General features: G+C 44.0%; 1 protein-coding gene across 4 annotated transcripts in view; it reads right to left on the minus strand.

The window, feature by feature from the left end:
* The window catches only part of LOC126272389 (uncharacterized), a 363,563-nt gene that overhangs the window by 96,164 nt on the left and 250,890 nt on the right, over positions 1-16,509 (minus strand). For all 4 annotated transcript variants that reach the window (XM_049975211.1, XM_049975212.1, XM_049975209.1 and 1 more), the window contains exon 2: positions 2,540-2,829. In XM_049975211.1, coding sequence (XP_049831168.1) covers positions 2,540-2,829 — 290 coding nt within the window. The remainder of the gene's footprint in view (positions 1-2,539; positions 2,830-16,509) is intronic.

Genomic DNA, 16,509 nt, shown 5'->3' on the forward strand with positions numbered 1-16,509 from the left:
ATAAAAAAGTTAGAATTTGCATAAAATTAACACAAAACTACTACAATAAGAAATCAATATCCATACAATCGAAGATTAAACATTATAATTCAGTTATTAGGACACAAGCAATGTATGGATCACAGTGCCTAACATTGAATAAGAAAGATGAATTAAGAGATCTGAAAAAAGAGAGAGAAAAATACTAAGAAAAATTCTAGGTCCTGAGAAAAACAAGGAAAATAGGTGGATTAAGAGGAGAAATGAAGACCTATACAAACATACAGAAAATATCACAGATACAATGAGGAAGAGACGGCTAAAAATTTATGGACATTTAAAAAGAATGGAAGAAACACGGATTGCAAAGAAAATATTTATTAACGTTAGTAGGCTGAAAAAAGCTATAGGATGGATAGAAGCAGTAAAGAAAGATGCCAACCAAATAGTTGTTACAGAAGAAATAATACGTGACAGGAATCACTTTAGGCTACTTGTAGAAAACGCAAACTATGAAGAAGATGAGCCAAAACCTCGACCCAAGAAATTGTGGACAGATGAGCAGAGAGGAGCAGTTGGCGAGAAAATGAAGAAGTACGCCGAAGAACGGAAGAAAAAGAAACACCATAAGTCTTAAGTTGTATGCGGTCCATAGCTGGCCACAAAAAGTCAGTATAAATATGAAAACTTAAAAAACCACGGAATAATGTAGATACAGAGGTAAAAATTGACACACATGCTTGGAATGACATGGGGTTTTATTAGAACAAAAGAAAAAAAAAAACAAAGTTCACAGAATGACCGCCAGATCTCTTGTGCGCGTTGTTTGGTGATGATCGTGTGCTCAGCCGCCACTTTCGTCATGCTTGGCCTACCAGGTCCCCAGACCTCAGTCCGTGCGATTATTGGCTTTGGGGTTACCTGAAGTCACAATTGCATCGTGATCGACCGACATCTCTAGGGATGCTGAAATACAACATCCGACGCCAACGCCTCACCATAGCTCCGGACATGCTTTACAGTGCTGTTCACATTATTCCTCGACTACAGCTATTGTTGAGGAATTATGGTGGACATATTGAGGATTTCCTGTACAGAACATCATCTTTGCATCGTCTTATTGCTATTCTGATCAAATGAATCGCCATCTCTCGGACATTTTCTGAACTTTCGTATTTTTTTGTTCTAATAAAACCCCATGTCGTTCCAAGCATGTGTGTCAATTTGTACCTCTCTATCTACATTATTCCGTGATTTACTCAGTTTTCAAATTTATACTGACTTTTTGATCACCCTATATATATATATATATATATATATATATATATATATATATATATATATCATGCCCGGAGTTATAGTGAGGCGTTGGCGTCGGATGTTATCTTTCAGCATCCCTAGAGATGTCGGTCGATCACGATGCAATTGCGACTTCAGGTAACCCCAAAGCCAATAATCGCACGGGCTGAGGTCTGGGGACCTGGGAGGCCAACCATGACAGTCGCGTCAAAACATGTTTTTAACGTTTTCAATTTTTTTCCGTGTGTAGGCTGTCAAATCACGCATATATATATATATATATATATATATATATATATATATATATATTTTATATATTTCCGTGTGTAGACTGTGAAATCCTGCATATATATATATATATATATATATATATATATATATATATATATGCAGGATTTGACAGTCTACACACGGAAAAATTTGAAAACGTCAAAAACATGTTTTGACGCGACTGTGAAACTATTGCATTCATTTGTTGCCGTTTATGTGACAAACTCTTATCTTTTCATCACTTTTTTGGGAGTGATTATGACATCCACCAGAAAACCTAAATCGGGCAAGGTAGAAGAATCTTTTTACCCATTCGCCAAGTGTACAAGTTAGGTGGGCCGACAACATATTCCTGTCACGTGACGCACATGCCGTCACCAGTGTCGTATAGAATATACCAGACGTGTTTTCCTGTGGAGGAATCGGTTGACCTATGACCTTGCGAGCAAATGTTTTCGGTTCCCATTGGAGAGGAACGTCCTTTCGTCTACTAATCGCACGGTTTTGCGGTGCGGTCGCAAAACACGGACACTAAACTTATTACAGTGAACAGAGGCGTCAATGAACGAACGGACAGATCATAATTTCGCGAAAATAAAAGAAACTTTTCACTTGAGGGAGGACTTGAAGCAAGGACCTCTCGTTTCGCTTATGCTCACGCTAACCACGGGACCACGGCGCTCCTGAGCTCATCTGACCCTTGATGTTGCCTATCTTGCGCATGGACCAATCAGTTTGTATATTTTGATTAATTTTTCTGTTTTCTCGATTGATCTGTGTTCAGTTTTTCAAGGCCTATCCACTGTGCCAACTTATAACTAAATCTGAGGGTGGTGCGGTGGGGAGGTTCCCTTGTTAGTAACAATTTAACATCGGCTACTTGAAATCCCCACAATCCGGGCTAACCCGGTTTGGTAACTCTGGTCGAACCACTGTACTGCCGCCACACATAGGGACTAGGGCGGACCCGAGTGGCGACGAGGGCACTGACCTGGCACCAGGTGGTGGAGACGCGGGCGTCGATGACGCGCATGTCTGAGGCGGCGGCCGGGTACAGCTGGTCGCCGTAGACGCGGTAGCGCATGTAGAGCGGCGCCGCCACCAGCGCCGCGGGCAGCGCCACGGCGAGCAGCAGAAGGCGCAGCGCGCGCAGCGGCACCTTGAGCCGCGACGCCGCCGGCCGGCAGCTGGGCCGCCGCGTCGCCCCCACCGCGGACCCCGCCTCCAGCGACAGCAGCCGCTGCAGCTGCTCCGGCCGAGCCGTCACCTGCCCGTTCGGGACTGCAACACACCACACAACTGTAAGACCTCAAAATAACGCGAGGTGAGAAAAGTTATGGGATACCTCCTAACATAGTGTCGAACCCTCTTTTGCCCGGCGTACTGCAGCAGCACTGCGTGGCATCGACTCAACCTGTCGCTGGAAGTCCCCTGCAGAAATACACTACTGGCCATTAAAATTGCTACACCACGAGGATGACGTGTTAAAGACGCGAAATTTAACCGACAGGAAGAAGATGCTGTGATATGCAAATGACTAGCTTTTCAGAGCATTTACACAAGGTTGGCGCCGCTGGCGACACCTACAACGTGCTGACATGAGGAAAGTTCCGATCCGATTTCTCATACACAAACAGCAGTTAACCGGCGTTGCCTGGTGAATCGTTATTGTGATGCCTCGTGTACGGAGGAGAAATCCGTACCATCACGTTTCCGACTTTGATTGGATTGTCGGATTGTAGCCTATCGCGGTGCGGTTTATCGTATCGCGATACTAATACTCGCGTTGGTCGAGATCCACTACTTGTTAGCAGAATATTCAATCGGTGGGTTCAGGAGGGTCGTACGGAATGCCGTGCTGGATCACAACGGCCTCGTATCACTAGCAGTCGAGATGACAGGCATCTTATCCGCATAGTTGTAACGGATCGTGCGGCCACGTCCCTGAGTCAACAGATGGGGACGTTTGCAAGACAACAACCATCTGCACGAACAGTTCGACGACGTTTGCAGCAGCATGGACTATCAGCTCTGAGACCGTGGCTCCGGTTACCCTTGACGCTGCATCACAGACACGAGAGCCGGCAATGGTGTACTCAACGACGAACCTGGGTGCACGAATGGCAAAACGTCATTTTTTCGGATGAATCCAGGTTCTGTTTACAGCATCACGACGGTCGCATCCGTGTTTGCCGACATCGCGGTGAACGCACATTGGAAGAGTGTATTCGTCATCGCCGCACTAGCGTATCACCTAGCGTGATGGTGTGGGGGGCCGTTGGTTACACGTCTCGGTCACCTCTTGTTCACATTGACGGCACTTTAAACAGCGGACGTTACATTTCAGATGTGTTACGACCCGTGCCTCTACCCTTCACTCGATCCCTGCGAAACCCAACATTTCAGCAGGATAATGCGCGACCGCATGTTGCAGATCCTGTACGGGCCTTTCTGAATAGAGAAAATGTTCGACTGCTGTCCTGGCCAGTACATTCTCCAGATCTCTCACCAATTGAAAACATCTGGTCAATGGTGGCCGAGCAACTGGCTTGTCACAACAAGCCAGTCACTACTCTTGATGAACTGTGGTATCGTGTTGAAGCTGCATGGGCAGCTGTACCTGTACACGCCATCCAAGCTCTGTTTGACCCAATGTCCAGGTGTATTACGGCCGTTATTACGGCCAGAGGTGGTTGTTCTGGGTACTGATTTCCAAGTATCTATGCACCCAAACTGCGTGAAAATGTAATCACATATCAGTTGTAATATAATATATTTGTCGAATGAATACCCGTTTATCATCTGGATTTATTCTTGGTGTAGCAATTTTAATGGCCAGTAGTGTATTTAGGCACCTGTCTTTGCAGCCGCCCATTGTTTCGAAAGCGTTACTGGCGCAGATTTGCACTCAGTTATGTCCCATGTCTGGCGATCTGGGAGCCGCAATCAATCGCTCGAATTGTCCAGAATGTTTTTCAAACAATCGCGACAATTGCGGTCTGGTGACATGGGCATGGCGCATCGCCATCCTGCGGCGGCGCGGTTCCTTCCGTCCTTTTACGACGGAACTGCACCTACCTGTGAACATCGTCTCAGCAGATCATCAGTAGGGAAGCCGAGTGAAACCTACTGTACTTCGACGTGAACCAGGCTGCAATTTAAATCACTAATCTACATTTCGGGAGAAAGTTTTCACACAAATAAAAGTTTGGAAATGTTGTCCTCAATTAATATTTTCTGAAACTTAGGTGAACAAGTACCACTGCCAAGCCCCTGTAAGTTTTAACACAGTCACTCACAATCCCTTTCACTCACGTTATCAAGTTTATGGTGTTTGCATTTCCCAAAAACATAATTGCTACAGAAATACTGATTGTTTTTGATTGATAATGCTCGCCAAATATTAAGTCTGTCGGTACCAAATGCAGTCACAGTTTTTAGCCACCGACCTGCTCAATACGCCACGCAGAATATATGTCTTTTCTGTTGACAAAATTCACTTAAAAATTCCAAAATTTCTTCACACACGTCGGAATAATTATGCCGTCACTTTCCAACACTTTTGATGGATGAAACACTGCTAGATCCGGCAACGTATCATTTCCATCGGAACTACTACTACACACGTCCGATCTGTTTCATGGCTAGGCTTCGACTCTTCTCTAGAATACTCTGTCTTCTCTACCAGCAGAGAAAGGCGCGCGAAGAATATTGCTTTACCACTGGTCAGTTTACTCAACAGCCAATAGCAAAACAACATTCTCCCGCGCCAGTCCGCACTTTTCATCAATAACCAATCGCAAAATAGTAAACCTAACGACTGCACTTGTTACCGACGTAATAATCTAATATGTTGAAGCTTTGCTTATTCATAAAGTTATTTACTATTGTTATTTATATCTGAATTAACTTTCCCTTTACCATAAACTTACTTTACAAATCTATTCTACAAAAATCCCCTGTGTTCATATCCATACTTCTTCGAAATGTTCCCACACTTAATCCTACTACAGAACTCGTTAAACAATTATCTTCATATTAAAATTAATTCACACTCACGCATCATTCATACTGCTAAAACACATTTATAACATTTTACATACAAAAAAAGACATAATAACCCTAAGAAAATACTAGAACAGTTTATGAAAAATCTATTACTTTAGTGCACTCAAGTAGGCACAATCGAAACTAAATCAGTCCCCTATCCAATACTGTCCTCTATGGACGGATACATAAACTACGTGCGCGTCCAGTCTCGCGTCACCATCTGTCACTATCCAGCTCTGAGACACATCTCCCACTTAACCGCCTCCAAGGCAGGATCTTTATACGGCACTACGCCTCAATGCATAAAAATTCCATCGTTGTTTGGCAACATGAAGACCATGAATAGCTTCAGATAGTCTCCAAGTAGCCGAAAATAACCATTTCCAGTCAATGGACGGTTCAGTTGACCAGAGGACTCAGTCCATTCCATGCAAACAGAGCCCACGCCATTATGGAGCCACCACCAGTTTGCACAGTACCTCGTTGACAATTTTGGTCCACAGTTTCGTGGGGCCTAAGCAACACTCGAACCCTATCATCAGCTCATACCAAATGAAATCGGGACTCATCTGACAAAGCCACGGTTTTCCCGCCGTCTAGGGCTCAACCGATGCAGTCACGAGCCTAGGAGTGGCAGTGCAGGTGAAGTCGCTCTATTAGCAAAGGTCCTCTTGTCGGTCGTGTGTTGTCATAGCCCATTATCGCCAAATTTAGCCGCACTGTTCTACATCTACGTCTACGTCCATACTCCGCAAGCCACCTGACGGTGTGTGGCGGGGGGTACCTTGAGTACCTCTATCGGTTCTCCCTTTTATTCCAGTCTCGTATTATTCGTGGACAGAAGGATTGTCGGTATGCCTCTAATCTCTCTGATTTTATCCTCAGGGTCTCTTCGCGAGATATACGTAGGACGGAGCAATATGCTGCTTGACTCCTCGGTGAAGGTATGTTCTCGAAACTTCAACAAAAGCCCATACCGAGCTACTGAGCGTCTCTCCTGCAGTCTTCCACTGGAGTTTATCTATCATCTCCGCAACGCTTTCGCGATTACTAAATGATCCTGTAACGGAGCGCGCTGCTCTTCGTTGGATCTTCTCTATCTCTTCTATCAACCCTATCTGGTACGGATCCCACACTGCTGAGCAGTATTCAAGCAGTGGGCGAACAAGTGTACTGTAACCTACTTCCTTTGTTTTCGGATTGCATTTCCTTAGGATTCTTTCAATGAATCTCAGTCTGGCGTCTGCTTTACCGACGATTAACTTTATATGATCATTCCATTTTAAATCACTCCTAATACCTACTCTCATATCATTTATGAAATTAACTGCTTCCAGTTGCTGACCTGCTATATTGTAGCTAAATGATAAGGGATCTTTCTTTCTGTGTATTCTCAGCACATTACACTTGTCTACATTGAGATTCAATTGTCGTTCCCTGCACCATGCGTCAATTAGCTGCAGATCCTCCTGCATTTCAGTAGAATTTTCCATTGTTACAACCTCTCGATATACCACAGCATCATCCGCAAAAAGCCTCAGTGAACTTCTGATGTCATCCACAAGGTCATTTATGTATATTGTGAATAGCAACGGACCTACGACACTCCCCTGCGGCACACCTGAAATCACTCTTACTTCGGAAGACTCCTCTCCATTGAGAATGACATGCTGCGTTCTGTTATCTAGGAACTCTTCAATCCAATCACACAATTGGTCTGATAGTCCATATGCTCTCACTTTGTTCATTAAACGACTGTGGGGCACTGTATCGAACGCCTTACTGTTCTTACAGATATGTTCATCGCGCGTCCCACATTGATTTCTTCGGTTATTTCACGGAATGTTTCTTGTCTGTTAGCAATGACAACTCCATGTAAACGCCAATGCTCTCGGTCGTTAGGTGAAGACCGTCGGCCACTGCGTTGTCCGTGGTGAGAAGTAAAGCCCATTCTTAACTCTATGGATCTCGGAATATTGAATCACCTAACGATTTCCGAAGTGGAATGTCCCATGCATCTAGCTCCAATCACCATTCCACGTTCAAAGTCTGTTAATTCCCGTCACGTGGCATTAATCACGTCGAACACCTTTTCACACGAGTCACCGCAGTATAAATGACACCTCTGGCAATATATTGCCCTTTTATACCTTGTGCACGTGATACTATTGCCATCTGTTGTGTGCGCATCACTGTCCCATGACTTTTGTCACGTCAGTGTATACTTAGAACGTCTTGCCAGTAAGTTGCTATCTAATGTGCAGAGGCAACAGTAAGCCACCTGGGGCCACAGGCAGAGACCAAGAAAGTCGCTACACGATATCACCCCAGGCAGGAACACAATCGAAGTGACCTGAAAAACTGACGTCTCAACAGAGCTCAAAGGTTCGCAAAGACTAGCGAATTAAATCTTACCTCACCTCACATATGAACGATTTTAGGAAGAGAACTGGCGGGAGATACGATATGACAGTGCCTGTATATTTCAGAAGTACGATACGAAGTTTCTTTGGACGTGCATGCAACACGTTTTCGGCCTGAAATCTCATTCACCGGAGTAGAATTGTCTTCATTGATGAGTCCCGCATCGAAATGAGCTCCGATGAACAGAGGAATACCAACTTGACTGTCCCCTGATGTACAACTAGGAGTGATGGTCTGGGTCGCCATTTCATAGCAGAACGCTTTCCGTTGTCATTCGCACACCGTTAAAGCACAGCAGTACAATGATGATATTCTACGTTCCGTTTTGTTGCCCTTCATAGCAGGCCACGTTGGGCTTACAATTCAGCAAGACAATGCCCGCCCAGAAATTTGTTAACATCGAGTATAGATTTGTCAGGAAGTCGTTTCTGAAAGTATTTGTATGGAGTGTAGCCATCTATGGAAGTGAAACATGGAAGATAAATACTTTGGACAAGAAGAGAATAGAAGCTTTCGAAATGTGGTGCTACAGAAGAATGCTGAAGATTAGATGGGTAGATCACTCAGCTAATGAGGAGGTATTGAATAGGATTGGGGAGAAGAGGAGTTTGTGGCACAACTTGACTAGAAGAAGGGATCGGTTGGTAGGACATGTTCTGAGGCATCAAGGGTTCACCACTTTAGTATTGGAGGGCAGCGTGGAGGGTAAAAATCGTAGAGGGAGGCCAAGAGATGAATACACTAAGCAGATTCAGAAGGATGTAGGTTGCAGTAGGTACTGGGAGATGAAGAAGCTTGCACGGGATAGAGTAGCACGGAGAGCTGCATCAAACCAGTCTCAGGACTGAAGACCACAACAACAACAACAACAATGCCCGCCCGCACACGGTGAGAGTTTCTACCGCTTGTCTTCGTGTTTGCCAAATCCTACCTTGGCAAGAAAGGTCGCCGGATCTCTCCCCAGTTGAGAACGTTTAGAGCAATTTGGGCAGGGCCCTCCAAGCATCTCATAATTTTGACGATCTAACGCTCCAATTGGAATGAACCTGGCACAGTATCCATCAGGAGGGGATCTAATATCTCTGCCAATCACTGACACGCCCAAAAACTGCTTGCATTAGGGGCAGAAGAGGACCAACGCGTTACTGACTTGCTCAGTTTCTAAAGCTCTTTCTCTTGAATAAATCATTCAATTTCCTGAAATTCTGATCATTTGATTGTCTATACATGTACATCACATCTACCAGTTTCTGGTCCATCTAGATAATTGCTTCGTGGTGCATCATTGTCTGTCTTAGGGTGTATTATTCACAAATCGCAAATGAAGAAATTTAACCGCCTCTGTCTCTAGAACAGGCGAATCGCTCGCTTCTTGAAAGAAGAAGAAACCGAACGAACGAGGTAAATGTCTTTTAGTGTGGGGAAAAATTGGCATTACGCAACGGCAATGAAAGTGGCTACCAAATCATTCGATAGGAGAGATGAAATATCAGACCTATCCAGTTAACTGCATGGGGGTGCACTTTTTGAAAAAAACTAGGGTAGAGGTTTGCTGGTAGTGTGGGTCACTTTGCTTCTAGGCCTCGTGTGGGACCCTTCAACCTCTGGTTGGAGATCACTGAGTACTTTGGTTCTCAGTACAATGATTATCAAAGTCTATAAACGACGCATTTTGATATTTTGTTTGTCTTAAGGCAATAACTATAACTCAGGGTAGTGACCCTGAGATAACTATTAGTACATCTGGCGTATTATTTCTAATTTTTAGTCTTAATGTTTTATGGGAGGAAGTCAGTTGTTCAATAAACGGTTATCTAAAGAGTAACTGTAAAAATAACAGGTTGTTCTAGTTTTCAGAAAGAGGCCAAACTCAGACTACTATTACAATACTTACCCTTTCTCCCTCTACAACTATGAAGCCCAAGCATGATAACCTTTGTAGTTTGGAGACCAAACAACTTTTTTTTCCCTCCGTGCCCATACATAATGGAGCTCGAACTGATGCCGCTTTTCTGAGGATTTGGAAGTCCTCGCATGAAGTTTCACACTGGTATCCCAATAAACAAATATTGGAGCCTGTGGGATTAGACATGCTCCAGGCAAGTAATATATATGAAATGGAATAATCGCACAGATTTCGGTTCATTTCTAGGATAATGCGAAAACTTAGTCCATCTACGAAGGAGACTGCTTAGAAAATACTTGTACGATTCATGCTAGAATACTGATCAAGTATGTGGGACCTATACCAAGTAGGAGTAACGAGGGAAGTATTGAACGTCTACAAATAAGAGCATCAGGAACGGTCACAGGTTTGTTTGCCTGACAGAAGAACGTCAGGAGATTGCTGCAGAAACTGAACTTCCAGACACCAACTATCCCGCAGAAAGCTACTTACAAAGTTTCAAGAACCAGTATTAAATGAGGAACCTCACATAGCCCCATAAGTGTACAAAGACAACGTTAAATTAATTACGAACGCGAACAAAGTGATTTAAACATGCTTCCCGCTCTCCGCGCACGAATGGAACCGAAAAAAAACCTTGTTCCATGCACTTAACAGTATTTTCAAAGGCATAGATTAAATGACAGTAGACTTCTTAAGCTCTTCGTGTGAATGACGCAGGTGTACGCTGGATACACTGCACAGTTATGCATAGTCTATATCGCAATTCCTATGGAAAAGGAGCGCTTACTGCTTCGAACAGGGACAAGACACAAAGCACTAAACTGATCTCAGGGGTAGACCACAGCCCCAGCACAACTGAATGTACATTTCAAGGCTCTGATGACTGTTCTGAAACACAGGAAATGTTTTTGACAAGTCAGTTCGAGTTTGACAACAAAACATATCTCGCCGCCATTGACCACGATACCCAACGACGTCTGAAGAGGGAACAAATTCCAACTGTCTCAGGATTTGCAGTTTATCGACTAAGTGTGTACCAGATACTCTTTGACTGGTCTGAATGACGGACGACAGGCAGTGTTTGTCCGTTCGAGACATACAGTGGTGTGGAAAACTTAAGAATGAAAGTAACTTTTGCCTGATGTTCCGCCATTTTTAATGTCCAGAGGGCCGTCATGAATCGCGGTGACTTAAGTGTAATTATTGTTTTTGAATAAAAGTGTCATTTATGTTCGTCTCATAGCATATTTCTTCAGTTTTCTTCTGTACTACCCTGTACTGTAGCAGTTATTTCTATGTATGAACTAAGTGTCATCGAGTTATGTACTTGGCAGTGACACATCACGCTAAAGTTACTTTTGTCTTTAAATTTTCCACACCAGTGTATTTCTACGCCTACAGTTGCGTCTCCTAATGTTAGAGACGTGATCAGAAGCTAAGAAGACTAAGAGAGCAATCTCAAACTTAAACAAGCTCGGGAATTGTGGAATGAGCACTTCAAAGATAAATGTGCTTCATCGTACATAATTATTGTCACAACACATGTCCTGGAGAGAGGAAGTGCTAACCCATAACAAAGCCGAAAAAGAGCATAGCAACACTAGAAAGTAATCAATGTGAAGTAATGAAATTTCAGGAATGTTTTGTCTAGGTAACATATGTAAGTATCAAACTTTTGTCGGGTTTCCAGCTGGATAAAACTGTTATATGAGCACAATATTTCAGAGGTCCACCTGGCCGCATCATCATGTGAGAAAAAGCTACGTTGCTCTCGCCGACAACTCTTTCTACTCGGAAATGACTGCACCTTTATACGCATCGGAAGTATAACAGCGCATGCGCTAGGTACTGTGCGCACGCACTCAATCATTCTTGCTCCCCTAGGCGAAAAAAAGAGTTGCAGCGCCTCCGGTTGTGAATGCTGTTGGAAACGATATATCGTTTCAAATGATTATTCATAGCCGGCCGATTCAGATGCCGTTGTTTCTTCATGTCCGATGAAAGAGGATCCATGTTTTACTTATTGGGTATCCATTATAACGATTAATGATATTATCTGCTAATCTGATTTCGACAGATTCTTTTAAAACACAATCGCAATACCGAGAAGCATTTGCAACTACTTGTGTCTCATTGTATAGACATCCTGTGTCCCTCTGAAAGGCAATGCTCAGCCACCGCAGATTTATCAGGTTGTAAAAATCGCGTATGGCGAATTGTAAATGGTTGCGAAAACACACTTGACCTCTTGGCCACAAACAATCCAGAGCTGATAGAGAGCATCATGACTGATACAGGGATTAGTGATCAAAAGGTCATTGTAGCTAGGCTCAATACCATTTCTTCCAAATCCATCAGAAACAAACGCAAAATAATTTTATTTAAAAAAGCGGATAAAGTGCCACTAGAAGCCTTCCTAAAAGACAATTTCCATTCCTTCCGAACTGACTATGCGAATGTAGACGAGATGTGTCTCAAATTCAATGATATAGTAGCAACAGCAATTGAGATATTCATACTTCATAAATTGCTAAGAGATGGAACGGATCCTCCGTGGTACACAAAAAAGGTCCGAACGCTGTTGCAGAGGCAACGGAAAAAGCATGCGAAGTTCAGAAGAACGCGAAATCCTGAAGATGGGCTAAAATTTACAGACGCGCGAAATTTGGCACGTACTTCGATGCGAGATGCCTTTAATAGGTTTCACAACGAAACATTGTCTCGAAATTTGGTAGAAAATCCGAAGAAATTCTGGTCGTATGTAAAGTACACAAGCGGCAAGACGCAGTCAATACCTTCGCTGCGCAGTGCCGATGGTACTGTTATCGACGACTGTGCCGCTAAAGCGGAGTTATTGAACGCAGTTTTCCGAAATTCCTTCACCAGGGAAGACGAATGGAATATTCCAGAATTTGAAACACGAACATCTGCTAGCATGAGTTTCTTAGAAGTAGATACCTTAGGGGTTGCGAAGCAACTCAAATCGCTTGATACGGGCAAGTCTTCAGGTCCAGATTGTATACCGATTAGGTTCCTTTCAGATTACGCTGATACTATAGCTCCCTACTTAGCACTCATATACAACCGCTCGCTCACCGATAGATCTGTACCTACAGATTGGAAAATTGCGCAGGTCCCACCAGTGTTCAAGAAGGGTAGTAGGAGTAATCCATTTAACTACAGACCTATATCATTGACGTCGGTTTGAAGTAGGGTTTTGGAGCATATACTGTATTCAAACATTATGAATCACCTCGAAGGGAACGATCTATTGACACGTAATCAGCATGGCTTCAGAAAACATCGCTCTTGTGTAACGCAGCTAGCTCTTTATTCGTACGAAGTAATGGGCGCTATCGACAGGGGATCTCAAGTTGATTCTGTATTTCTAGATTTCCGGAAAGCTTTTGACACCGTTCCTCACAAGCGACTTCTAATCAAGCTGCGGAGCTATGGGGTATCGTCTCAGTTGTGCGACTGGATTCGTGTTTTCCTGTCAGGAAGGTCGCAGTTCGTAGTAATAGACGGCAAATCATCGAGTAAAACTGAAGTGATATCAGGTGTTCCCCAGGGAAGCGTCCTGAGACCTCTACTGTTCCTGATCTATATAAATGACCTGGGTGACAATCTGAGCAGTTCTCTTAGACTGTTCGCAGATGATGCTGTAATTTACCGTCTAGTAAGGTCATCCGAAGACCGGTATCAGCTGCAAAGCGATTTAGAAAAGATTGCTATATGGTGTGTCAGGTGGCAGTTGACGCTAAATAACGAAAAGTGTGAGATGATCCACATGAGTTCCAAAAGAAATCCGTTGGAATTCGATTACTCGATAAATAGTACAATTCTCAAGGCTGTCAATTCAACTAAGTACCTGGGTGTTAAAATTACGAACAACTTCAGTTGGAAGGACCACATAGATAATATTGTCGGGAAGGCGAGCCAAAGATTGCGTTTCATTGGCAGGTCACTTAGAAGATGCAACAAGTCCACTAAAGAGACAGCTTACACTACACTTGTTCGTCCTCTGTTAGAATATTGCTGCGCGGTGTGGGATCCTTACCAGGTGGGATTGACGGAGGACATCGAGAGGGTGCAAAGAAGGGCAGCTCGTTTTGTATTATCGCGTTATAGGGGAGAGAGTGTGGCAGATATGATACACGAGTTGGGATGGAAGTCATTACAGCATAGACGTTTTTCGTCGCGGCGAGACCTTTTTACGAAATTTCAGTCACCAACTTTCTCTTCCGAATGCGAAAATATTTTGTTGAGCCCAACCTACATAGGTAGGAATGATCATCAAAATAAAATAAGAGAAATCAGAGCTCGAACAGAAAGTTTTAGGTGTTCGTTTTTCCCGCTCGCTGTTCGGGAGTGGAATAGTAGAGAGATAGTATGATTGTGGTTCGATGAACCCTCTGCCAAGCACTTAAATGTGAATTGCAGAGTAGTCATGTAGATGTAGATGTAGATGTTCAATACACCTGTCGTTGACGGTACGAATAGTTTGGCCAATGTAAATTTTCCCGCAGTCACACTGTATTTTGTAAACGTCAGACTTCTTCAAACTTCAGTCATCTTTGACAGAGCCAAAAATTGCTCGAATCTTAGCTGGCGGATGAAAAACACATCTGATCTCTCATTTCTTCAAAAGTCAACCTATCTTGGCGCACACATTAGCAGCAAACGGAAGAAAAATTTGATATACTAATACGCCGGGAAAGTCTGCATAGCAACATACGTAAGTGATCAACATTGCAAGATCGCAGGCTAATGCAAGCGCGAGATAAGCTACTGCAAATGCGAAATGCTGGTATATTAATAGCTGGGGTAACCGCCAGAATGTTGAATGCAAGCTCGCAAAAGTGTATGCATTATGTTGTACAGGTGCCGGATGTCAGTTTATGGATGGAGTTCCATGCCTATTGCACTTTGTCGGTCAACACAGGGACGGTTAATGCTGTTTAGCACGACCCTGGAGGTGTCGTCCTATGATGCCCCATAGGTGCTCGACTGGAGACAGGTCTGGTGATCGAGCAAGCCAAGGCAACTATGGACACTCTGTAGAGGCATGTTCGATTACAGCAGCGGTATGTGGGCGAGCGTTATCTTGTTGGAACCCCCCCCCCCTCCCCCTGGAGTGCTGGTCATGAACGGCAATACAACAGGTGGAATCACCAGACTGACGTACAAATTTGCAGTCGGGGTGTGCGGGATAACCACGAGTGTACCCAGTGAGGTGTTGATAATGGCGTTCTTGTTGCCTTAAAGGCGTTCTTGACTGACAACAACTCAAGACTTCCAGGCTCAAAGTTAACTAACGCTCACGACCGTTACAGCGTGTATTTACAGCAAACCTGATTTGCGTCGTCGCAGTGGCGCTACTAGCGCTACTCATTTGCACCTGCAGCGAAATTTTTCAGAAGTGGAATCATGCCTACCAACTATCGTTTATGTCACACAACTCCTTCTTGGTGTTGCGATTTTTTTCCGTCAGTGTAAGTATTAGGGCAACACCACTTTTATTCCAAAGTACCATTATCCAAGATGGCGGCGATGACGTCATCCAAGATGGCGGCGATGACGTCAGCTGGTGACGCAAGAACCGTTATCCAAGATGACGGATTTTGGCGGAAAGTTTGCATTTTGGCGGGAAAGTGCCACGCCCCCCTCGCCCAGAAAAATGGCGCGAAGTTCAAATTCCACCATCATAATGCATCACATCCCCGTTATCTCTACTAAGCAAAGAAAATGGCGGGAAAAAGGACTTGTCTTTATTAAAAAAAGGTTCAAATGGCTCTGAGCACTATGGGACTGAGGTCATCAGTCCCCTAGAACGTAGAACTACTTAAACCTAACTACAGACGTCACACACATCCATGCCCGAGGCAGGCTTCGAATCTGCGACCATAGCGGTCGCGCAGTTCCAGACAAGCGCCTAGAACCGCTCAGCCACCCCGGCCAGCTTGGAAGACGTCATGTGCTGTGCACGTTAGTACACATTAGTGCAGGTTAGTACACGTTAGCCTGTCAATATGGGTCGGTAAGGGGGCGTGGTGCTGGGTTGGGGACCGTGGTGGAGTCTTTAACTATTTGTGTGGGCCACACGGCACGCCTAGAGAGACTCCTTAGCACTAGCCCCAGTTGTAAATCCGACTTTGCTAGCGATGGTTCACTCTATACATACGCTCTCTTTTGTCTAGCCGACAGTTTAGCATAGCCTTCAGCTATGTCATTTGCTACGACCTAGCAAGGCGCCATATTGAGTTACTGAATGTTTTTCCGAACAGATAATATTGTGGAACATGTACCTTCAAGAGCGACGTTCATAATTAATGGATTAAAGTTAAGTATGAAACTAATTACATCCGCTTTCTGAATACTCATTCCTTGTCATGTTCCAGACCTCACTCCAGCCTGCGTTAGCTAAACGCGTGCATTTCGGCCTCCTCTAGTAACACGGTGTTGGCTCTCCTGTCAACACTACAGAGTCCACTCTATTTACTTTCGAACATTTTATTTCTAGATCGAATATATTTATCACACTGAGGCAAAACACTCTCCATCTTATGCTTGCGCTC

Source organism: Schistocerca gregaria, chromosome 5, assembly GCF_023897955.1.
Source record: "Schistocerca gregaria isolate iqSchGreg1 chromosome 5, iqSchGreg1.2, whole genome shotgun sequence".
NCBI classification, from domain to species: Eukaryota; Metazoa; Arthropoda; class Insecta; order Orthoptera; family Acrididae; genus Schistocerca; species Schistocerca gregaria.